Raw genomic sequence first — 24,914 nt, 5'->3', positions numbered from 1 at the left:
TCAAAATAAAGCATTTGAATTTTGTTTTAGAAAAACATTTGAAAGTACATTCGTCAATATGCAATGTCTTCTTTTTTCTCAACCGAACGCTTGAAGACAGATACAGTGTACATCCCACCTCCACGCGGTGTCTTTTGACTAATGAAATTTGCTAGAAGAATCTAACTGATGTGGGATAAGTATGATGTATTTATCTTGAACGGGAAAAAAAGAATTTATGATGTAATATTGTTATAGATATATTGTTTTACCTTTAGTGGAAACTTTTAAAAACTGAAACAGCACAATGTCTGGAGTTAGCAAGATTCATGCAAGACAAATCTTTGACAGTCGTGGAAACCCAACTGTAGAAGTTGACCTCCATACACCCAAAGGTAAATAGATAAATCTATTGAAGTCGTCAAAGTCTATATTTTTAGATTGCAAGTAAATACTTTGATCCCATTCATTTTCATGTGCCTTTTGTTTTTGTGCAGAAAACTTATGCAAAAATAAAAGCTCTGATATTATTTCTATGTACCCATATTTTTCATCAAAACATCAAAAGAATTATCCCAGAAATGTGCATAAATGGCTGAATTGCAGAAAAATCATACAATGTCCCGTCCGCAACAGGCACTTTTTGAGGACCCATAACTCAACTTTGGCAAATGCAATTTCTAAGAACTTTAAATTCATGACCGTATTAGTTTTTACCAATTAAAAAATTCAGAATAGATTATTTAAAGGCAAGAAATGTCTTTAACGGAAGAAACCATTTACTATGTCACAACAAAACAAAAATGGGGGTCCTCTAGTTCCCAGATCTTGACTTGTAAGCATAAATGAAGCTTTTGTTGCGGACGGGACATTGTATGATTTTTCTGCAATTCACCCAAATACCCTATTTCATGTGATTCGTGACAGCAAAAGGCGCTACAATGAATAGCACAACAATGGACGGTACGACAATGAAAGGCACGCAAAATTTATGGGATCAAAATAAATGTTATTTTTGGTTTTAGGTCTGTTCAGAGCTGCTGTTCCTTCTGGAGCTAGTACCGGTATTCACGAGGCACTTGAACTACGTGATAAGGATGCCACAAAATACCTTGGAAAAGGTGTCAGTACAGCGGTTTCAAACATCAACAACATTATTGCACCAGCCTTAATCGAAAAGGTAAGCCACCAAGATGCACCCAAAATTTATGCTCTCATTTTTTTCTCTTTTTTGAAAACTGAAAACATTTACTTTAATGGGATGAATTTTTTTTGGAGGTTAAATTTCGTGAGCGAGTTCATCCGTGAAACTTTAAGATACCACTGGAATCAAATTTTGTAGATAAGAGGTTGGTGATTTTAAGTGCGATTGAATTTCGCACATCAAGGTAGAAATGACAATTTTTGGGAAGTGCATAAACCTTAAAATAAATTTTTTACAAGAAAATAAACCAAAACTAGGGCAATCTATTTTGTAATAGATCAAGGTTTGTGTGCACCCTCACATTAACAAATAATAAAAAAACAAAAAAAATTGATAATTTTGTGGTTAAAAAAAATCCTTTAGCAGAAATTTAATTTTGCAGATGTGTTTTTCCAAATTCCAATTACTGTAAGACTTAATTTTTCACATGACACCCAAATCTGGGAAATTTAACCCCAGTGAGAGTTCATCCTGGTTCATCCTATATATTATAGTACCTTTAAAAAAGGAAGAAATTTTTGCAAGGTAGAAATTTTTTTGGGAAAAAATTTTCGCGGAACAAATTATCAAGGAATTCAAAAAATCACCTCTAAAAGTGGTCTTTTTAGTGCAAAATAGGCCATATTCTAATAAAAAAAATTCTCTCAATTGGGAAATTAAATTCGAAACTAAATTACTAAATTAAACTTCCGAATTTTGACCTTTTAACCGCTAAATTGAATTCCACCAAAATTTATTCCTTTGAAGTAGTGTTAGTTGGTAAATAATTTCAGTTCAATATCACACCTTGCAAAAGAATAATGTAATGATAATGTTTTTCAACTTTTTTCATATTATTGAAATCCCAGTCAAAGTTTTTTTTTGATACATGTCTCTTCTGTTACTGAAATAGAATATTTGAGAGACTTTCCATTCAGACTCCCAAACACCAGTTGTCGAACGCAATGATTACTAAATCATCTTACCCCAATGGGTTAATTTTACTCCATTTTACGTCACGATTCTAAAATTCTTTATCTTTTCCTATAATAACAGAACATTGATGTCACCCAGCAAACCTCAGTCGACCAAATCATGTTCGATTTAGATGGCACAGACAACAAATCGAAACTTGGTGCTAATGCCATCTTAGCTGTTTCCCTGGCCGTCTGTAAGGCTGGTGCCGCACAGAAAGGTGTTCCATTGTATCAACACATTGCTGACCTGGCTGGTAATAAAAAAGTGATTTTACCTGTCCCTGTAAGTTGTTTTTGAAAGAGCTGCACTCTTTTCTTCATTCATGGAAAACAAGTAAATTTTTATATTGTGCCAGATGTGGAAATATGCTACGACACCCTTTGCTCTGAAGGTTTTACAACTGGAAGGTTTACGGAATCTAGTATCAGATTCCATATCGGATGCGGAATTTTCCTGAAAAATATAACAAAATTGGTGCAAAAGCTGCACGCTTTTCTCCATAGGAAACAGTAAATTTAGACTCAGGCCTCGCCTGCTCTCACTTGGCTTTACCATTTAAATAAAATCCATACAAAGGGGGTGGACGAACCTTTTAAGCCAACATTTTCAAGAAAATAATTTTCTTGAAAAAACAGGGATAGCCCCTGGAAAATAGCAAAATTTGCCAAAAAATCTCTTGGAAATATTCTCCTTCATACTATTAGTCCGTCAGCTAGGACCTAAGAATTCGGTTTTTCGTCTCCGGAATGGGAGTAATCCTAAGGTGGTTTTTTGGTATCCTTAGACATCCTAGTTATGGAAAAAGTTGGTCGACCAGATTAAATCGGTAGCTTAATATAATTTTTAGGCCCAATTGTGTGGCTCGGTGGTGTGAAATTACAGCAAAAAAATCGCTATTTTGGGGGGTCTGGCTAGCTTAATTCTGCCATAACTTTTGATCTAATAGTGTTTTGTGCTTGAAATTTGGAGGAGTTTTTCATCATTATATGTTAAATTCAATGGCAAAAATGTTTTTTCAAAAATATGTGGTGGGGACCTACAACTGGCCCTTTGAGGCCGGTGAAGACCTAAAAATGAAATTTTCACACATGAGCTATATTTTTGAGCGTATATCATGATGAACAGGCCGAAATATCTTGAAAATGCTTTGAAATAGCTCACAAAAGTTCACTAACGTGAAATATATTAAAAAAGATGATATACTGGTCCTAATTAGTTAAAGGTAAGGAAAGATAGAACTCAAAATTCTCAAAAAATCACTTTTTTAGCATTTTCTATACAAAAAATGTCATATCTTTTCATTGAATGATCAAAATCACTTGAAGTGTTAAAGAATGTTTTCTTTACTGAACCCAAACTAGAATAAAGGGGCAGGGTCCCAAGACAGGCCCTCAAAGGCGGAATAGGGCTGCTGGTTAGAGAAAATCACTTCATCTTTATCATAATAATTATTGTCCATTATCTCTTTTTCTTCACAATAATATCACAGCAATTAACACGTTTTATATGCAGTGCAGTCGATTTTGTAACATGTTTTGTGTGGGAAATACTTTCATATTTTACAATCAAATTATGGTCTCAATATTTATAACTAGTGGCAGTGACAGACTAACAACATTACGGTTATGTTTATCTTGATTGGCTGAATTTTAGACAATTATAATCAATCCACAAAATCTTGGATTTTCGTGTTTTATTTATAATCGATTAAAGATACTTTTTATTATTTCAGATTGAAATGAAATTTAATAAATAGATAAGATGGTTAAAACAAGTAAGAAAAGGAAAAAGGATGATGACGAAGATTGGGTTCCAGAAGGCAAAAAGAAAAAGGTAGTTGCAAAGAAGAAATCCAAGTACGCAGGTGAATCTTGCTTTATACACATTACGGACTCTAGCGAAGACTTGACAAAATTACCCTCTTCTGAATCATGGAAGAAACTGTTGGAAGCCGCTCGAATTCGAAACGATGAAAACGTATTGGAGTTAGAAATTCAACGTACTGCTGATGGTGGAAATGATGATTACCCTGATATATACTATCATTTGAAGTGTAGAAATACATACACCCACTGGAAGACTTTAGATAACATTTTAAAAGTAAGTATATTTTAATAACTGACAGTTTGTCACAGAGTTCTTGGTTTAACTAACCCAAGAGAATCCGCAGGTCACCACTGACTTATTTTGAATGATATGAGACAGGGGTATAAGAGATGTGATATATTGATTTTCACTAATGGTTATACTAAATTCTATTTCAGAGCACCCAACCACTATTCACCAACGAGAAAACCGATTACGAAATTGTTGAAAATGAGCCCCCGAGAAGAAGGTCATCACGTCATAGTTCTGTTGAATCGGGAAGCAGTATTCTTCCAAAAAAGTGTATATTTTGCAAAGCAGACAAATACGTTTTAAGCAGTAAGACACGAGAGATTCTGACGCCTTGTGTTCAATTACGAGCAGATGATAAAATCAGGACATTGGCTCAGGAAAGATTCGACTCTGATGTTCTTGCTGTCACAAGCGATGAATTAATAGCAAAGGAAGCCCACTACCACTTTACGTGTTACAGAGATTATGTCCGCATTCGACCAAACGATGAGAACCAACAAGAACCATGTGGTGACACCGATACTGTTTTTGACGATGGAGATAACGATGACCTTACCGATCTCCTCAACTGTCTGAATGATCTACATCAGAACCCGAGATACATCGAATTAAAATTTCTACAATCGTTAGTTAAATCAGAAAGTGGGAAGCGAAACATTCGACGAACCATCGAAAGAAAAACAAACGACTTCGTTTTTCTCTCTCGTGGTAAAACTATTTTCCTCTACCCATCTTCGTGGAGAAAAGAAGATATAGTGTCAGAATTGTATGAGGCCAAATTGAAACTTGCAGAAATCGATCAAGCTCAGGAACCAAAAGCGGTTGTTTGTCAAAGTGGCAGTATTATGAGGAAGGAAATAAAAGACATTGACTACACAATGCCATGGCCACCTTCTCCTGAGGATATGAATGCCATCGATTTTCAAATACCAGAATACTTGGATTCATTCTTATCAGTCTTACTTTCTGGCAACATCAATTCTCAATCAGATCGAGTAAATCGACTCAAACTTTCGTTTGCTCAAGATCTCGTATACGCAGGTATGTCGAACCTTTTAAAATACTTGAACATTGTAGGGATGTTGCTGTTTAAGAAATTTAAATTCATTTCATGATTTTATAAAATATCTAGTTTCTGCTTTAAACCAAATTATACTATATCAATTTTAGTGCACAACGGAGAGAAACTGACACCCAAAAGTTGTTTATTGGCTTGTCAGATCAAAGACTTGACGAACAATGTGGAACTAATACGCACAATGAACAAATTGGGCCACGGGATAAGCTATGATGTGGTTCAATCGTTACTGACAGAGGTTGCTTACCAAAAAGTTGACTCAACAGATGGAGAAAAGGTTCAACTTCCGGAAACCACCGAAAAAGAAACGTTTGCCATGCTTGCTGAAGATAACATTGATCGCCTCGAAGAAACACTATCGGGTATGAAATTAAATTATTCAACAATTCCAAAATCATTTCAAATAACAATATCAATACCCTCGGCGTTTTAACATCTTGGATTTCTTTAAAATATCAAAAGAAACCCGTCATGTTATTTATTTTAGGGGAAGGGACGACACACAAAGTTAATTCAATCATTATCCAGCCAGACGTGAAGAAAACAATTGAAATCGATGGACGTGGAGGAAGTTTCACAACGGAGCCTGTACATACAAAGCGAAGGTAATTGATTTGCAAACGAACATAATAAATTTCTGAATTGCTCTTGATCTGTTTATGATGACGGATTTCCGTAGTCTGACCGTTTATGTTAAAGCATATTATTTTAGCAATGAATAAGGCGAATATCTTGTTTCCCTTTTAGATCTTTTAAAAGCACCCCAACGTTGCTCGAAGAGTATATTCTTGGGAAAAGGGTTGGGCCAAAGGCAACTTCAGCTGCCAAAGAAGATTCTTTCGCTGATATCCTCTGTGCCGATCAAGTCCATCTCTATAACACATGGGTAGCTTTAAGAATCCACCAACCAATCATGCAACACGTGCCAAGCTGGACAGGCTTCTTTATCAAGATAAGGCAAGATATACCCATAAGACCCAGTCAAGTTGGTTATCTTGATTGTTTAGACGCCCCCGCCACTGAAATGTCGACGATCTATCACATGCTGGAGCGGGCTATACGAATCAAAGATCAACTCAATGTCAAATCAATCGTTTGTGTTTACGATCAGGCGATCTATGCTAAAGCGTATCAGATAAAGTGTAAGGAGCCAGAGAAGTTTAAAAGCGTCTTCCTTATGATGGGCACATTCCACATCATTATGACCTTCCTCGCTGTGTTGGCTACCAGATTCAAAGACGCTGGGCTGAAGGATTTAGTCATCCAAAGTGTTCTTGTCGCCGAAGGTTCAGTTGATACAATGTTTTCGGGATCACGGGCTTACAAGAGGGCAGTTAGAGCATACAAGATACTGTATGAAGCATTTTCACGTTTGTTACTGGAAAAATTCAAAAAGGAACATCCTAAAACTGTCAAAGCGTTGTATGACAGCATTGGAAGCAAAACCATCGAAAATTACACCGATGTTGTATCTTCAACAGAAATGCAAGAATATTCCAACAAGCTCGTTTCATTCAAAGAAAGTTTGTCTGACAAAGCAGATCTTCCAAAGTTTTGGTTAACCTTTCTTGAGATGTGCGAGCTGCTCTTCAACCTAATCTTTGCAACTCGAAGTGGTCATTGGTCACTCTACCTTGTTTCGCTTAGACAGGCTTTACCTTGGTTCTTTGCATACGACCGTCCAAATTACTCGCATTACCTAACTGCTCACTACCAAGAACTGACACACCTCAAAGAAGATTTTCCTGATATTTACGACGAATTCCAAAGTGGTAACTTCTCCGTCCAACTGTCATCTGATAATCCTTTCGGAAGAATGGAAGCTGATAAAGTCATCGAAACTACAATCAACAAAGACACAAAGACACCCGGTGGAACAACAGGTATGTGTTTGATTTTAACCAACTACTTTAAACAATGACTGGAAGACATTGCCTGAAAGCTAGTAGCCTAAAGCAGATTGTAAAAAATAGTTTTTAAAAGAAATTTGTTTACTGAAAAGTAAAAACTGTCCATTTTCAGACTTTTGTTGATTTATTTTCAGGCTTCAGTACAAACCACGGAGCTGTTCAAAGATGGGTTCTCACTGCAGCATACAGAGCGGAAGTTAGGAAGCACATGCAAGAGTTCCTTTCCATGTCAAGGAATTCCAAACACCCAGACCTTAGCCCTGCTCGAATCAGACGGGATCAAAAGGATGTAAAGAACGTCAAAGATACAATTGATTCAATGTTCATCAATCCTTTTGAAGAATGCGATTTGATGAGCTTGACATCTGGTGTTGCGCCCACAGAAGAGGTTAAAGATCAACTTCTTGATGCTGAAATGCTTGGTGAAAACGCTTTGGTGAAATTCCAACAAGAAAGATTACAAAGAAACGAAGTTGACTTCTTCGCAACGTTAAATAGGCTTAATTTGGGTACTTTCACCAAACTATTGAGGAAAACAGTAAAGATGCCAAATGGTAAAGAAGCTCAGTTCTCGACCCAGAGCAACATTTTTGGCAAGATTGCATTAATCCAACAATTCCGCCAACTCGACCTCAAAGAAGTATTTCGTTTTCCGCTTGGTCCCGTTCCATGGTCTTTGGCTGAATCCAATGGATCACTAAACAAGACAACAAAATCTTCATTGATGCATCATTTGGAAAAAGATGTTGCCCCTCAGCAGAAAGTTGACAAACCATTTGCTGCGATCATCGATGGTATGGCATTGGTACGAAAAGTAAAACCAACAGGACACACTTATCAAAGTTATGCAGATCATCTCCTAGCATCGGCCATATCTTCCTCTGGAAATGCATCACGAGTGGACATCGTTTTTGACGTTTATCGTGACAAATCGATCAAAAATGCAGAAAGAGGGAACCGAGAAAGTGGAAAACTGGAGATCAAGAAAATCATTGGCTCTCAGAAGATCAAGCAATTCACGTCACTTTTGTCGAATGGCAAAAACAAGATGGCACTGATTCGATACCTCGCTGAAAGATGGAAAGCCAACCATACATGTATTGGGACGACTAATGTGAATGTTGGCTTTGATCAAACCTGTATCAACATTCAGAATGATACAAACGTATCAGAATTGTTCTGTAACCACGAGGAAGCAGACACTCGTTTGATCTTTCACGCCAAGCACATATCCCAAACCTTTGACAAAATTGTAATTCATACCCCAGACACCGATGTCCTGCTAATTGCTCTTGGGCTCGCTAATAAAATCAACTGCACGCTTTTTATGAAAACCGGCGTAAAGAATAAAGCAAGAATCATCAGTCTGGATGGAATCGTAGAGTCACTGGAAACCAAGTATGGAGTCAAAGATACCGTCAACGCATCGAAAGCACTCCTTGGATTACATGGGTTTACTGGCTGTGACACGATCAGCTCATTTGCTGGGAAAGGAAAAGTCCAGCCAGTGAAAACAATGATGAAAGACCAAGAATTACATCAACCTTTTCGCCAACTTTGGAGTGTCACCCGAATTGACGGAGGAGCAGTTCGAGCAAATACAGAAATTCGTGTGTGACCTATATGGTCATAAAGAAGACGACACGAACATTGTGCGTTACAAGATGTATGCAGCCAAACATGGTCATCTGGACCCGAAGTCAATACCTCCGTGTGCTGACAGTCTCAGGCAACACAGTATGAGAGCCTCATACCAGGTTTACATATGGAGGCAATCATTGGAGAGTCATCCAGAAATTCCATCTCCTATTGGATTGGGTTGGGATGAAAATGAAGGAGATTTCATCATTTCGTGGAACCATGTCAACCCTGCACCTGACGAGGTGCTTGAAATGATGTTTTGTATTTGTACAAAAAAATGCGTGGCTGGTTCATGTCCTTGTGTAGACAATTCTTTAAAATGCACAGATGCTTGTACGAAGCAAAATTGTGATAACTTCGTGGTTTTTGAGTTAAACAACGACGATTTTGATGAGGGGGATGGTTTTGATGAGGAAGTTAGCGATGAAGAAAATGACTTTGAAAGTGAAGAAGAATCAAATGAAGATGAGGATTATGATGAAGTCTTCATTTAATGGACTTTTTATTATTTAAGTGATTTTCTATATTTATTTTATCTACCTGTCTATATATAAACTATACTTTGCTTTTGAGACTATTCAAAATATCTCTGAAAACTTGAAAATCGGACCAGGAATAAACATAGCATTTTCGGCCTCAGACGGCGTTTGAGAGCCAGTCTTGGGACCCTACCCCTTTATTCTAGTTTGGGTTCAATAAAGAAAACATTCTTTAACACTTCAAGTGATTTTGATCATTCAATGAAAAAATATGACATTTTTTGTATAGAAAATGCTAAAAAAGTGATTTTTTGAGAATTTTGAGTTCTATCTTTTCTTACCTTTAACTAACTAGGACCAGTATATAATTTTTTTAAATATATTTCATGTTAGTGAACTATTGTGAACTATTTCAAAGCATTTTCAAGATATTTCAGCCAGTTCATCATGATATACGCTCAAAAATATACCTCATGTACGAAAATTTCATTTTTAGGTCTTTGCTGGCCTCGAAGGGCCAGTTGTAGGTCCCCACCTCATATTTTTGAAAAAAATTTTTTGCCATTGAATTTAACATATAATGATGAAAAACTCCTCCAAATTTCAAGCACAAAACACTATTAGATCAAAAGTTATGGCAGAATCAAGCTAGCCAGACCCCCCAAAATGGCGATTTTTTTGCTGTAATTTCACACCACCGAGCCACACAATTGGGCCTAAAAATTATATTAAGCTACCGATTTGATCTGGTCGACCAACTTTTTCCATAACTAGGATGTCTAAGGATACCAAAAAACCACCTTAGGATTACTCCCATTCCGGAGACGAAAATTTCACCTATCTGACCGACTATATATTAGAATGAGGATGGACGATATAGAATTATTCTTTACCCTCTGGATCATCTTTAATGATTGTATGTACATTCAACATTATTATTAGCCTTCAGGTCTTATTATGATTTTAACTTATCTAAGCAATGAAATTGACAAGCTGAGAATTTTTTTGAACCCATTTCTTCTCTGTTTGACAGGCATTTAATGTCATTAATGGTGGCTCACATGCAGGAAATAAACTTGCCATGCAAGAGTTTATGATTCTACCCACTGGTGCTGCAAACTTCACCGAAGCCATGAGGATTGGTGCTGAAGTTTACCACAACTTGAAATCGGTCATCAAGAAAAAGTACGGTCAAGATGGTATGTACACGCTTTGTTAAAAGGATGATGGTGTTTATTTTCCATTTCATCATATCAATATTCTCTATGGGGAAAGTTATCCTAAATTATTCTAAACAGTTTTCTTAAGTTAGAACCCAAATTCAACATACCTCACCATACCATTATACATACCTCAAAAAATGTCAGGGTTCATATGCCAAATTTCATCATGAATATTAAGTATAATACATTTATATAAATCGTTGACATCAGACATCTCTTGAAACGAAACCCACTTGCATGTTTTATTCTTGTTGAGAAGACGTTGAAAATCTAACTAAAAAGAAAACATGCGAAATTCTAGTTGTCAAAAACTTGGCAAACTTACAGCTTATGTTCTCTAATTCGATGTTCTACTATTCGATATGTTTCATTATTCTATAATATTGAAAGTCACTTACCACGCCCTACTATTTCGTACGTTCCCTTATTCAATGAAACTCCAAGTCCCCTTAAAAAATCTTAATTTCTCAGCCTCAGCCTCGTCATGTTTCTTGATGTTTCTTAGTTTTTAGGCATTCTGAACCTCGTGTTTCATAAAAGTGTTTAAAAAAAAAAAAACGTGTATACTACTTTAAAATCTATCGATAAAAAAATACAAAATGAAAAAATATTTCTAATTCTAGGCGTAAACTTAAGGATTCAATTAAGATTGTAACGCTTTTTCGTTACCTAGCAACGAACGTTGGTGATGAGGGTGGTTTCGCCCCAAACATCCAAGACAACCGTGAAGGTTTGGAACTACTGAAGGAAGCCATCGCCAAAGCTGGATACACCGACAAAGTTGACATCGGAATGGATGTTGCTGCCTCAGGTAAGATGACTTTTCATTAATTTCATTTATCGAACCCTCAAATTAAGACCAGGATGAGTATATGCAGTGCAGTCTCTTTAACTGAAACAAGTTTTTTGTCCCTTCAGTTAACGTTATGAACCTTACGCCATAACTCGAACAAATTGAGATTCCCCGTACGTGTTCGAGTTATGAAGCCTCGACTGTATGAATTATTTTGAAACAAATTCGATTTATCGAATAAATTTGTGTTCCCCGTGCGTGTTCGAGTTATGAAGACTCGATTGAATAGATTATCTTTTCGAAAATAACTACTTCTAAGACACTGGCTACAATTTTGTGAATTAAGGTAGAAATCGGCAAATCTCACATGATTGGACAAAAAGTGTGCGTAGATAGGAATTATGAAACGACTTGAATTTGACAACATAAAATTTAGGTTTAGATGCTTTTGGGAGGCGGTGACCCCGTACCGAACAAGACAAAATCCAAAATCTATTTCATATCTTTTTGGACCTACCCCGGTGGGATGGAGGTCCTATAAATTAACCTGTGTTCGTTCGTCTGTTACCAACTTTTCTCAGGATTGAATCATAGAATCTTAAGATTTTTGGTACAAAGGTGCAAAAACATCACATTGTGGTGGCCAAAATGTGAACCCGATTTTCGAAAAAAAAAATTTTGGGCCAAATTTCAGCCAAACAACGGCTTTTTAAGACTTTGTGAAAAATTGGATCATTAATTTTTTCAGATTTTTTTTGCATGAAAGTAGGGTAACTTCATTGGTAAAAGATGACTGAAGCAGATTTTCACAAAAGTTTTTCCGCTCAAAAAACGAATCTTTATCTATAAGAATCGCTATTGATAAGCATAGAGCAATGTTCTTGTAGTCATATTATTATTATTTTTATTAGTTTTTTTAGATGTAAATGTCACGATGGAGGGCAATGGTTTGAGTTTTCTAGAAACCTTATTTATTAGACTACATTTTTCTGATAGTGGATTGTTCTTAAATAGAAAGGCGTTTAATTGCTTTTTTATTTCTTTTTCAAAAGTCTTTTTCAATAGTGTTGATAGCTTCTCCCAATAGATATGGTTTCATTATTTATTATTTTTTTTATTTTGACCAGTTACGTCTCATGTGTTTCACTGTTTCAATCAATGTTCATTGATTAGTTTGATAACCAGGTAGACCCATAAAAGTATCACTTGTTTTTGTATAAATTATTTAATATAATAATAGGTTTAATCAGTTCCGCGAACAATGATAAAATTCATTCATTCTTTTTGTTTTTCTCATATTTTGACTATTTCAAAATATATTTTCAAGAAATCTCTCAGAGAGATGAGAAACTGCTATGAAATAATCGGAATTAGAAAAATGATTTGCATCATTTAGCTTAAACTTATAAGTATACCAAATTTTGGTGACTTCTTTTAGCAACATCTTTGACCTTGAATGGTGACATTATGGATTTAATCGGCATTTTTCGTATTATTTCCATTAGTCTACAGTTCGTGGCTACCATTTTGAACGCGGCTATCCTTTACTACTTTACTCCAAAGTCACGAAAAAGACCTTTCAATGGCTACTTTTTGTTCATAACGAACATGGCCATAGCTGATTCATTAAGTTGTTTGACACGAATTGCATGTCTATCCAGTTTTATGCTCAATGATTTTTTGAGAGTTGGTAGATTTGCTTGTAGATGGAATGAAACGCCTTTTGCTTTTTGTGACGTCTCCTTATTTATGCTACTTGCAATGTCGTTTGATCGTTACCGAAAGATCACCAAACCGCTGAAAAAACAGATTAAAAGAAGAATGGGGACGCTTCTTTGTCTCGTTTTATATATTCTTGCGTTCTCTGCGCGCACGCAATTTTTCATGGAAGGTGCTTACATATTTTATCCTGAGGCTGGAGTTTGCACTGAAAACACGTCTGGAGTTTATAATTCAACATTGGCAATTATTACTGTAATAGCTGTTTCAGAGACCACTCCTATTGTTTTGATTGTTGGCTTCAACATCTTGACAATGAGATATTTAAAGACTGTTAAATTATTCGATGAAAATAGCAATACTAATGCGAATGACCGAATGTCTCGCCTAGAGTATAAGAGGAATCTAACAGCTGTCAAGACGTTACGAATTCTAATGATTCTAGCTATCGTGACCAACTTCATACCAAGAGTGATTGCGTCAATATGCTTTATGGTCCTCACTACGTCACTTTCCGCTACAGCTCTACTAAATCAGTCATGGTTACTGGTGTCGTATCAAACGTCTTGTGATTTGGTATTCGCAAGCTGTGCTTTCAATTTTTTCGTTTATCTCAAATTCGTGAAAGGATTCCGCGCTTTTGTTTTGAATCGAGGAAGACACGGGACGAGTTTACGGCCATCATCAACCAGCATCCAGTCAACTTGTCATCGTGAACACCAGCTTTAAAAACTGTTCAATTCTAATTTGCTTGGAAAAGATTTGGTTGAATTTATCAGAACGATTTTCAACATCTTCACAAAAGATATCCATTGTTATATATTATTATAAGTATCAATGTATTTAACACTACACAATATATTGTCAGGCAATATATTGATGATATATTGCTGAGTGCCGGCGGCAATATATTGAAAAGTTGTCTGCAATATATTATCACCTCGATTTTCAACATTCCAACAATATAGGGGATTGTTTACACAGAAAGAAACTTTCTTTTTATGATAGAGTACATGTTATTTACTTCGTACACTACGATCCGAAAACGATATCGTCAAATATTGTTCGTAAATATATTGTTCAGTCTAAGTAGTCTTAACGCAATGTTGATTTTTAAGTCATCAACTGATATGTCCATTTAACAATCCGTAATAATTAGAGTTTTGACAGCCTGGCGTTTCTTCATTAGGGAAGTTTGATTCTCAATTACTACTGCTTCGTTGCTTGTATGATATTTGTTTTGTACTCCTGGTCGACCAAGAACTGTTGATAAATCTTCGACGTTACACATTTTTTTTAATAAGAACAATTTTATAAGAACAATGAGGCTCAAAAATGCCATAAAATAAGAAAAATTTAAGAACAGTGGAGAGGCTGAAGTTAGGAGTTATAACAAAAAGAATCACTGGTTTCTAAAATCCTCTAAATAGTAAAGTAAATAGCCAAAACTTATTTTTTACCTTAGAAAAAATAAGAACAAAATAAGAACAATTCAAGGCTCAAAGTGCCAAAAAAATAAGAACAGCCGAGCCTCAGCAAAAATTTACTGGTTCTTATAAAAAAGTGTAACGGGGTTATCTTTGGCTCCTTGGTCACTCAAGTCATCACTTCGGGTGTGTCTCGTTGATGAAGTGTCACGTATGTCTCTAACTTCTGCCAGGCGCGTATTCCCTACATCCTTTATCTTTATCTTTTTTGTCACGTTGAGCGTTTTGTTCGTCAGTTGTTTGTAAGAAAGTACTTTCACTATTAGCGTGCACGCAATAAAGCAGAGATATGCTATGTATGTTAAAACGGAAGCTTTGCGCATAATAGCCATACTGAATTGACGTCGGATATATAGTAAAGACCAGAACGAACTATAGGTAGTAGAAATAGTAGAAATTCCAAAATCCACGAATAGTACATATGAAATATGCCTTGAACTCGGGTGTTGGAACGGCTTCCTTAACGATATAAAGCGTAGAACGGAAATCGTACCGAATAGATACACCCCAAAATGCATTGCGAATTGGCTGAACGAGAAAAATGCCAAGAATATAAAACAAGTCATATGTTTGTAAAATGTAATCAGGAACATGTTAACGCAATATATGGCGATTGTTAGGATGTCCAGTATGTATAGTAGGATAAATAATTTGATAGTTATCGTGTATGGACGACGTGTCTTATAACATCCGTATATCAGCATGAGATTTAAGGCGATGAGTATAACATTTAAAGCGTGCCGAATAAAGAATAATTTGCTGGTATGTGAGAACATTGTGTAACGGAAAGATTCTGCATTGTTGACGGATTGGTCGAAACATTGCAAGAACTTGAATGGTGCTGACGTCATCATATAATGGATATTGTTTGGATATTTATTTTCTGAAATTGTGATTGATTGATGATTTATGTAAATGATTTTGTCCGACTATTAAAAGCAGAATAGACTGATTCTACAAATCTAGGGGGAACAAGTTTCAGACTAAACTCAAGCAAACTGCTAGTCCTAACTGACCAGCTCTGGATCAAACTAAAGCTTTTTGATAGACTGAATGGCGCTGATACCACTTATCAGCGTAATTACCTGGCGTAATTTGACAGACTCCATTTTTTTTGGCTTTACTTGAGGTGGTAGCAAATACATGCTACTAGATCCAGTCCCTTTTTGGAAGAAAAACAAATGGAAAACCATGACTAATAGACCATTTTTTCAAATTTTTGATACATTTATATGTTTTAATTAGTTCCAAAAAATTTGATGTGGTTATAGAATATATTTTATTGATTTGTTGTTTTATAATTTTTGAAAACGAAAGTATGATATCCTCTAGTCTACTTCACTGGACTCAGCGCTATCAAAATCATCAGAAAGCAAAGTTCAGTCAAAAGTTGACTCTAGTCTACTAACTGACGTGAATTCGCCAACAAACGAGAAAAACTATGCAAAGGTACACCAGGCCATGAACATGAAAACATCTCTTTTCGTTATTTTGACTACTTCTAGTCAGGGTGTTCGTTCATTTTTATTAAAACCAAAAGGTAGTTTTCAATTTTCTTTTGGAAGTCAAATCTTTCTCGTATCTTCTTTTTTTTGCTCCGGCCTAGGAGCCTTAAATTCTCTCTCGTCCGGTCAAGACATTTTTTGTTTGTTTATCTAATCCGATCATCTATTCCGATTTAATAAAAACGGATTATCTGGATTTCGATAATATTGTGATTTGATTCGCCGAAAGTATTTAGAAAAAGATGGCTGCCGAAAGTGGGCTAGCTGACTGTGTAGCGAATGGGCAAATTTCAGTGAAAAATTGATAATTTTCATCATTATTTATGATGTTTTGGACATGATTTATAAGAAGTTTGATGCATACTGGTTCTCTTACAATGTGGAAAGACTTTGGAGAAATTTTGGCCATGAATTGTCAGCTGATCGAGTGCTTTTAAATCTTGCATATGGCTAACTTCTCTTCTAGACGCACAAAACCATAAAACTCTGTAACTTGGAAATGAAACTTTCAAACACAAAGCCATTGGAATTCAAAAGCGAATACTAAAATTACAACATTACAGTGCAAATTTAAAAACGATCTGAGTAATTTTTATGGTGTTATGTGTATGTCTGAAAATGATCCTGTTTTGTATTCATCATTGTTGACTGGCGACCGTTCCTTTTGATTTTTCAAACCCGACACAGATTTTTTACAAACATATCACTATGAGAATTCAATAAATGATACTAAAACACAATTCCTGTGTAAATTTGAACAAGATTGGAGAAATCTTCACAGTGTTATGGCTGAAAATGATCGTTTTTGGACTTTGTCGTAATTTCATCGCGACTGGCGACCGTTCCTTTTGACTTTTCAAACCTGACACATATTTTTTACAAACATATCACTATGAGAATTCAGTAAAGGATACTAAAACACAATTCCTGTGGAAATTTCACAGTGTTATGGCTGAAAATGATCGTTTTGGACTTTGTCGTAATTTTCATCGCGGCTGGCGACCGTTCCTTTTGATTTTTGAAACCCGACACATATTTTTTACAAACATATCACTATGAAAATTCAGTAAAGGATACTAAAACACAATTCCTGTGGAAATTTCAGTGTTATGGCTGAAAATGATCGTTTTGGACTTTGTCGTAATTTTCATCGCGGCTGGCGACCGTTCCTTTTGATTTTTGAAACCCGACACATATTTTTTACAAACATATCACTATGAGAATTCAGTAAAGGATACTAAAACACAATTCCTGTGGAAATTTGAACAAGATTGGAGAAATTTTCAGTGTTATAACTGAAAATGATATTTTTTGGACTTTGTCGTAATTTCATTGGCTGGGGCAACCGTTCCTTTTGAAGATTTTTCAAACCCGAAACAGGTTTTTTCCAAATATACCACTATTTATTACATACACACTATTGTACCATTTTATTTGGTTTATCCTACTCTCCTCCAAGTATTATCCCAACAGAAAAAATAATGCTTAGCTAAAAGCCGTGGCCTCTAATTTAGGCTATTTTTCTCCCCAAAATTTATCCGGATAATCATATCAACGGCGCATCATGGCTTCACTATTGGCAAGTTTAGAAAAAAATAAATTTATAAGAACTTGAAAATATTGACTCCCAAATGTTTATCTCCTTTAAATCCCATTTTGAACTTTTTAGTCGAGGATGAGTTGGGGGGGGGGTGAGGTTGGTTCTTTAGGCAAGAAAGTGCATTTCTATTTCTATTTTCTATTTCTTTATTAGCATGAACTTTTTACAAGTTATTTTAGCTATAATGGAACAAAAAAATAAATAAATGAAAAAATATTAAGTAATTTACAGATTATAAAACAACTAGTGTACAATTCAATAAAAAAAATATTAAGTTGAATAAAAAGTAGTAAATAAATAATAAATAAATAAATATGCTTTATGCATGTGTAATCACTTAGAAGAGGTAAACTTTCAGCTGGTTTATTTATATTCGTTAAGATTATTTCTCATAATCGCTCTGCAATAGAATAATTACTTTGCTTTCTGATATGTTCTGATTAGTAGTTTGTGGGCAACGTTCTAACACAACTAACTCAACAAACTCATCTTTTACTTCTTTTAATCTCTTAAGCCGGAGCTTCCAGCGCAGCTGGTTTATTTTTTTTTTCCCCTCGGAAAGGTATATGTTAATCATGCTAATAAATAAAACAGTCTTTGTTAAATAGAAACTTTAAAATTGCCATGTTAATTCCTCAGTAAATAGAAAGAATCACGGAGACAAACGGGAAATGTAAGAGGCGACTCAATTACCTCATTTCGGACCTCCTTCCTCTCGGACCCTACATCGAAGGATGACGATGACGTAATCAGTACCTATGCAAATGAAAATACGGACGAATTTGTGAAGCGACAGGAAGCGAAAAATCTATATCAATTTTCCTTCTTTTTTAGAATTTTATATCGATGGAAAATACGATCTCGATTTTAAAACCAAGGAAGGTAAAGACACGTCTAAAATCTTGACCGGTGCTCAATTGGCCGATCTCTACACCTCATTCACCGAGAATTACCCGATCGTCTCCATGGAGGACGTCTTTGACCAGGACGACTGGGAATCGTGGTCAGCATTCAACGCTACAACCTCATGTCAAATTGTCGGTGACGATTTGACTGTCACCAACCCGAAAAGAATGAAAACCGCTATCGAAAAGAAAGCTTGCAATGCGTTATTATTGAAAGTCAACCAGATTGGATCAGTAACGGAATCTATTGAGGCGTAAGTTTTTTTTGCAACGATACTTTTGAGATCTACAGAGGAAGGAACTTATAGGGTTGCTATCGCCAAATTTACAACCATTTCGACAAATGTCATGTAAATAACCCTTATCAAAATTTTCTCTAACTCGAACCACCATTACACTTAAATGTATCCTTAACGTAAACAACTTTCCTGGTCCCTTGAAGGAGTCTTTATGCAATTTTGCGTCTCCATAACTTGAAAAGAACGGTCCCTTGAGGGAATTGTAAGGCAATTCAACGCCTCTTAAGAGATAAGTCTCCGCAACTCAAATGTTGGCTGATCTCTTCTTCGCGTTCATTCGAGTTATTGAACTTCCCCCTTCCCTCGCTAATGCAACCTCGAACTTATTTACAATCTTATTTATTCGAGTTAAAAAGAGATTTGAATTGAAGAAAGTATTTTAAGTATTTTTAGAGAGTTACTCCTTAACGGGGACTGGGATTGGAGCTCAAACAGGCAATATTATTTACTTGAATTACAGAGAGATTTAAATTATAGAACGTATTGCAAGAGGGTTTTTTCCTTAACGGGGACTGAGACTTAGTTCGAATTATAAAAGATTCAAACAATAATAAAAGTTCGAATAAGCAATGGTCTACTGTACTCCAAAATTAAAACTCTCGATCCCTTACACATGTCTTACACTATATGTTTCTTGTCTATTTCTCTAGATGTAAATTAGCCCAAAGCAGTGGATGGGGCGTAATGGTGAGCCATCGTAGTGGTGAAACTGAAGACACCTTCATTGCAGATCTCGTTGTCGGTCTTTGTGCTGGACAGGTACCCTCTCTTTATATCATACATTTTGAAGAAAGAAATAATGTATTAATCATTACATTGAAAAAGGATCTTGATAATTGAAGAATTATTGAATTGCGGGAGTTAGCCCAGGAAGAATATTTTTGACCACTCATGGAAGCTTTGACTGTATTCTGTTTTTTTTTTTTTCTTTTAGATCAAAACTGGAGCTCCATGCAGATCTGAGCGATTAGCCAAATACAACCAAATCTTAAGGTAATATGTGTATTCATGTTTCAACCTTTAAGGTAAATCTGTGAAAGGAATCTATCCTTCAATGACCTCATTTGGCCTGCTAATTCGATTCTTGGCCTGATAAGAACCAGAGCCATGGGGCGGGAGTTTGAGTTTAAACTAATATCATTATTCACTATGGTATTGGTTTCATAGTGGGCATCCCCCTGGATTTTCAATCCAGATTTTAAAAAAGGTTGGGTTGGGTGATGAGAAATATTAGGCGGGGGTAAACCTATGTAGGTGGGGTTGACCTTTTTCAGGAGAGGTTTGGAAGGGCGGGTGTTGCCCACTATGGGGGTTTTTTAATTAAGGAACTATAACTAGAAACCTAAGCACGTAAATAGAAAACTTATGTTATTGATGCAATTCGATTTTGTGAAGCGTGTTTTTCGACTTGCATTTATACCTTTCGAGTAGCATTATCTTTGGTCATTTCCATAAGGCATTGATACAATTATAGTCACAAGAATGAATGGAAAATATAATAATGTGTAGGCTACTTATTGCGTTACAATCAGTCGCGTTTTCGTATCTTTATAATATAGGTTACACGGTAAATTAACGAAAAAATAAGACGAAACATTACTGACAAAAAATAATAGCCCCCCCCCCCCCCCTTATCCCCCCGCTAGGCACCAAGTGATATCGCCAGAGTTTCTTTTTTCTGTTTTCGTTGTCGTCGTTATACCGGTCTTTTACCTAGCTTTGGTATTATGTTTTATAAAAATAACCCTAAACACGTTTTATTGTCATGTTTAGGCAATTATTTATATGGGTCAGGGAACCTTTGAAAAATGATAAGAATTTCTTTAACAAGTTTAACTTCCTTTTTCAAAATAGCGCATCTGTTTGGAATTTTGTAATGAGCTGATTAGCTCTTAAAATGTATATTGAGTTAGTTAGTTTACAGATTGCTTTTCTTTTTATTGCTTCTATGGCACAAGTCAAATTCTTTTAAGAATTCCCCTCTCTCCCGAAATAAGCTTCAGCTGCTTAACAAACCTTTTTTTTTTTAATTTCACGATGGCATTTGAGGGTTCCCAAATGCGTCTTTTCACCTAAGAAGGGCGTGACTACTTTTTAGGAAGATTTCTCAACCTTTGATTATGTCTCTTTAGTTGATAAGAATTATGAAGAATAAAGGCATCAATTACCATATTCTAGTTTTATGCTACTTATGTTCGAAAAGGATACGAAGGGTAGCGTGACTTTCCAAAGTTAGGATAATTTTTCACCACGCAGAACGAATGACCTTTTACCGCTTTACCCTTTTACCATTTTCAACTTTTGATTGGGCTGTTCCATTCTACACCCACATAAAAGAGGGTTGAACAACTTTTCCAGGGGGTAAAAAATTATTATAAAACTACCAGAGGGTAAGGCTAAGTGGTTTCATTTCGTCCCTCCTCACTTTAAATTACTAAGAAGAATTTTTCAAGAGTTTTTTTTTGCATTTTCATTTTCCAGTGGGTGTCCACTCGTTTTCGAGAAATATTCTTTTGCTTGAAAAGGTTCGTCCACTTCCCCTGTATAGATTTAAAATTGAACAGCCTATTATCTAATAAAGACTTAACCTACAAAGATAACACTTTAATATACACCTATTACGGATAATTGTGTAACGTTTGGTTGATTGGTCCCTTTGAAAAAAATTAAATACACGCTTGTGATAAGAACAAGGAAATATTTTGGCTGTTGTTTGGCTGTTCTAATGCTGCTCTTTAACAGGATTTTTGCATAATTTTCTCCTAAATCTAAGCCTCGATTGCTTGCAAAGTTGTAATTTAAAAGCTGGCAAAATCTTCAAATAAATAGGAAAGGCACACTTTTCAGGTGCCAGATTTTCATTATTTTACCGGCCAAAGATTGGGCAGAAGAAAATTTGAAATACATTACGAAATTTTGAAACAGTATTATTTAAACTAGTCATAGCTTTCACTAAATGCCCCCACATAAAGATCATGTCATGCACTTATAAAGCTTTAATGCTTTAAAGATTAAAAATTTAAAAAATAATCAGGAATAATTGATTTAATTATTGATTGATTGATTGATTGATTGATTGATTGATTGATTGATTGATTGATTGATTGATTGATTGATTGATTGATTGATTGATTGATTGATTGATTTATTGATTGATTGATTGAGGCGTTTGCTTGAAAAAAGAAATTATATTCCATTATAAAAAAATACATACTTGAAGAATTCATGCAGCTTGATAACTTAATAAAATTTAATGAAAAGCTGGAAAAGCCTCTCAAAAATATATTTAAAAAGTTATGGTATCATTATCTTACTGATTTTCACATCTCCTGTTTGTTTGTTTTTTCTCCTATTTTCTTTCTTATAGCAATATATGTCATGATTACTATTCACTAAATAGACCTTTTCTAATAATGTCGCAGACATCTTAGATTGTAGGCAAAATATATGGACATACGCAGTGAATAAATCCACAAGGTAACCAATCAGAAATAGCTTCTTTTTTTTCATTGGCTGCTATATTTCAACATTTCTCTATTGCTACTTTGCCTAATAAACAATAGTCAAGAGGATACTGCGTATAAAATTTATCAAAAAGTTCTGCGCCATCTTAAGTTGGGTGAAATAGAAACTCACTTATCCTAGTTAAGGCCCGGGTTCCACTAGCGTACGCTGTGATTGCACTTCTCAAGCAAAATCTTCTATGTTGTTGGTCAAAAGAAAAGTAAAGGAGGCCATTTTTGGTTCATTCAGACGTACAGTCGAGAAAAGTTAAAATGCGCCTAAATTTCTTTTCAAGTGCATAGTACTTTTTCATGATGCAATCTTTTCTCCAAGCTGATCGCAGCGCAGACAATGAAGAGACGTTCCTTCAGGAAGCTAGACTTTTTGAGTTTATAGCTAGCGATATACTTTTCCTTTATGGTGTTTCTGTATGACTGTCTGTGTACCTAGTCTAACCACCCGTTAAATGCCTTCGGGAAGGTTCCTACCTTAGAAAGCCAGAATTTGGAGCGAGTTCACCAAACCACTGGGCGTAGTTTATTTAGGCATCACAACTGCATGAAAAGTTTAATGCGCATGTAACGTTTAACGAGTAAACAAACTTTTTTCAGGTTTTTGAAAAAGATTTACCCCACTGAAAAGACGTAAAAAACACTCTAAGAAGGGGTTAAATTTTTTGACGACCAAAAGAAAAAGTCAAACACGTTGGATTCACTTACATATGCGTACATTCAAACTTTTTTGTACTTTGTCGGTTGTTTTACAGTTAAGAAGGACTTCTCGGTTACGACCATGATGGTATTTAAAGCTCAAAAGCCCTATAAACAATAAAGGTAGTTATCAATAAAATGACAGACAAAAATAAATTTGAGTTGAACAAAAATATCAATGTACATTGAAAATAAGCAATTTCTTTAAAGATTCCGGAAACGAATTGAAATCCTTGCTGAAGTGAACTTCTGACTAAATTACAGAGTTAGTATTCAGTTCAAAGGACAAGAAACAAATTTGACAACAACCCACTTTTTCTAGTCAATGAATCAGCTCATCATAATCATAACCAGTCTGCCATTTTGTTTGTTTTGATTTGCACAGTTTATTGTATCAAATCGCTATCAGCTTTTCAAAGCTAAATCAAAACTAAAATTGTAATATGTAATAATGATAATACCATATAACGTAATATGAAAATATGTATACTACCGTCCCGGAAAAAAACCGAGCATTTACGGAAGAGACTAACTACGGGGATGCTTGCGCGACAAGACAACAATTTTCGAGATTCCAGTCCAATATCTATGCGTGAAACTATGAGTGCCTCCTCGTCGCTACGCTCCTGCGGGGGCAATGATTGAAAAAATTATTTGCAAAAACCTTGTCCGCTAAATTGAGTGGTCCGCTAATCAGTGTCCGCCTTTTGGAGATTTTTTTTCATTAGAGTTGGACTGTGAAACACCCTGCTTCGCAACTTTTGTCCACTAGAAAGAGGTGTGGGCCTTTAGCAGTGTCCGCTAATAAATGTTCCTTACTCTTTTTCATCATCTTTTTTAAATCGTAATTTAGCAAGAGTAACAACTTTTTCTGACTGGCAAGAGTACAAAATCTTTTTCATATAGGAACCGTGAGTTTTCGCTTAACTTAAGCCATTCTGATATATTTTCATGATATTCATACTTTACCTTTCAGAAGGTGTTCTTGGATAGGTACATTATCTAAAGTTTGTGTACACGTTTTTTTCTTCATAAGAACAAACTATAAGAAAATAAGGCTTCGATGGCCAAAATGTTAAGAACAAGTTAAGAACATTTTAAGGCTTCGCGGACTCACAAGATTTCTTAGGAAAATCGACAAAAATACTCAAAAAATGGTGAAAATAAGACAACGTGTTAAGAACGTTTTTAGGCTTAAAACTCAAAAAGTTAAGATCATCCGAAGGCTTCAAAAATTGTGGATGTTCTTATAAAAAAAAACGTGTAATTGTTTGTTTCTCAATTTGTTCTTAGATGTGAGTTCTGAAAATGAGTTTTTGTTTGTTGTCATAAATTTGTATGTTTTCTTCTCTATTTTCAGAATCGAAGAGGAGCTCGGAGCAAATGCTGTTTATGCTGGCAAGAAATTCCGTCATCCATTGGCTTAAAATGACGTCACACTGTTGCACGTATTTTTTTAGAATCTTTTAACTAATCAATTCTAACCTCATCTTAAAAATTTCAGAAAAACGAATTCTTAACTTTATTATTTAAATATCCTAAAAAAAAGTGCAATTTGTAAAAAATACCAAAATATTATTTTGAATGCTCTACTTGAAAATATCTTTTTTTAACAAAATTTGTATTTGTTTATCATTGATTTGCAATCCTATCAAACCTTCTTGCAGACTAACTTAACCCTTTAATTGCCACGGTCATTTTTCTTTAAAGAAGATCGCTAGTTTAAACTTTAAAGGCTTATATCTCCGGATCTAGAAGGAGTTAGAAGCTCGTTTATAGTTCATTGGATAGCTTAGAGTCTCT

The 24,914-nt window shown here is 35.3% G+C and overlaps 2 protein-coding genes across 2 annotated transcripts; both read left to right on the top strand.

Moving 5' to 3' along the window:
• Positions 1 to 241: 241 nt before the first annotated feature.
• On the top strand, positions 242 to 24,729 carry LOC136804379 (alpha-enolase-like). Its single transcript, XM_067061092.1, has 9 exons — positions 242 to 374; positions 1,005 to 1,159; positions 2,219 to 2,422; positions 10,400 to 10,565; positions 11,263 to 11,400; positions 18,528 to 18,852; positions 19,548 to 19,656; positions 19,832 to 19,890; positions 24,472 to 24,729. The coding sequence occupies exons 1-9, from the start codon at positions 287 to 289 to the stop codon at positions 24,536 to 24,538; spliced, it is 1,311 nt and encodes a 436-aa protein (XP_066917193.1). The 5' UTR covers positions 242 to 286; the 3' UTR covers positions 24,539 to 24,729.
• On the top strand, positions 3,902 to 9,536 carry LOC136804387 (uncharacterized). Its single transcript, XM_067061101.1, has 6 exons — positions 3,902 to 4,240; positions 4,405 to 5,299; positions 5,429 to 5,698; positions 5,824 to 5,941; positions 6,084 to 7,219; positions 7,381 to 9,536. Exons 1-6 carry the CDS (start codon positions 3,902 to 3,904, stop codon positions 8,862 to 8,864), a joined length of 4,242 nt encoding a protein of 1,413 aa, XP_066917202.1. The 3' UTR covers positions 8,865 to 9,536.
• Positions 24,730 to 24,914: the final 185 nt, after the last annotated feature.

This window comes from Clytia hemisphaerica, unplaced genomic scaffold (genome assembly GCF_902728285.1).
Source record: "Clytia hemisphaerica strain Z4C2 unplaced genomic scaffold, Clytia hemisphaerica genome assembly, whole genome shotgun sequence".
In the NCBI taxonomy this organism is placed as follows: Eukaryota; Metazoa; Cnidaria; class Hydrozoa; order Leptothecata; family Clytiidae; genus Clytia; species Clytia hemisphaerica.
Note: the sequence above shows the minus strand (reverse complement) of the source record. Positions and strands in the feature narration are given on the sequence as shown.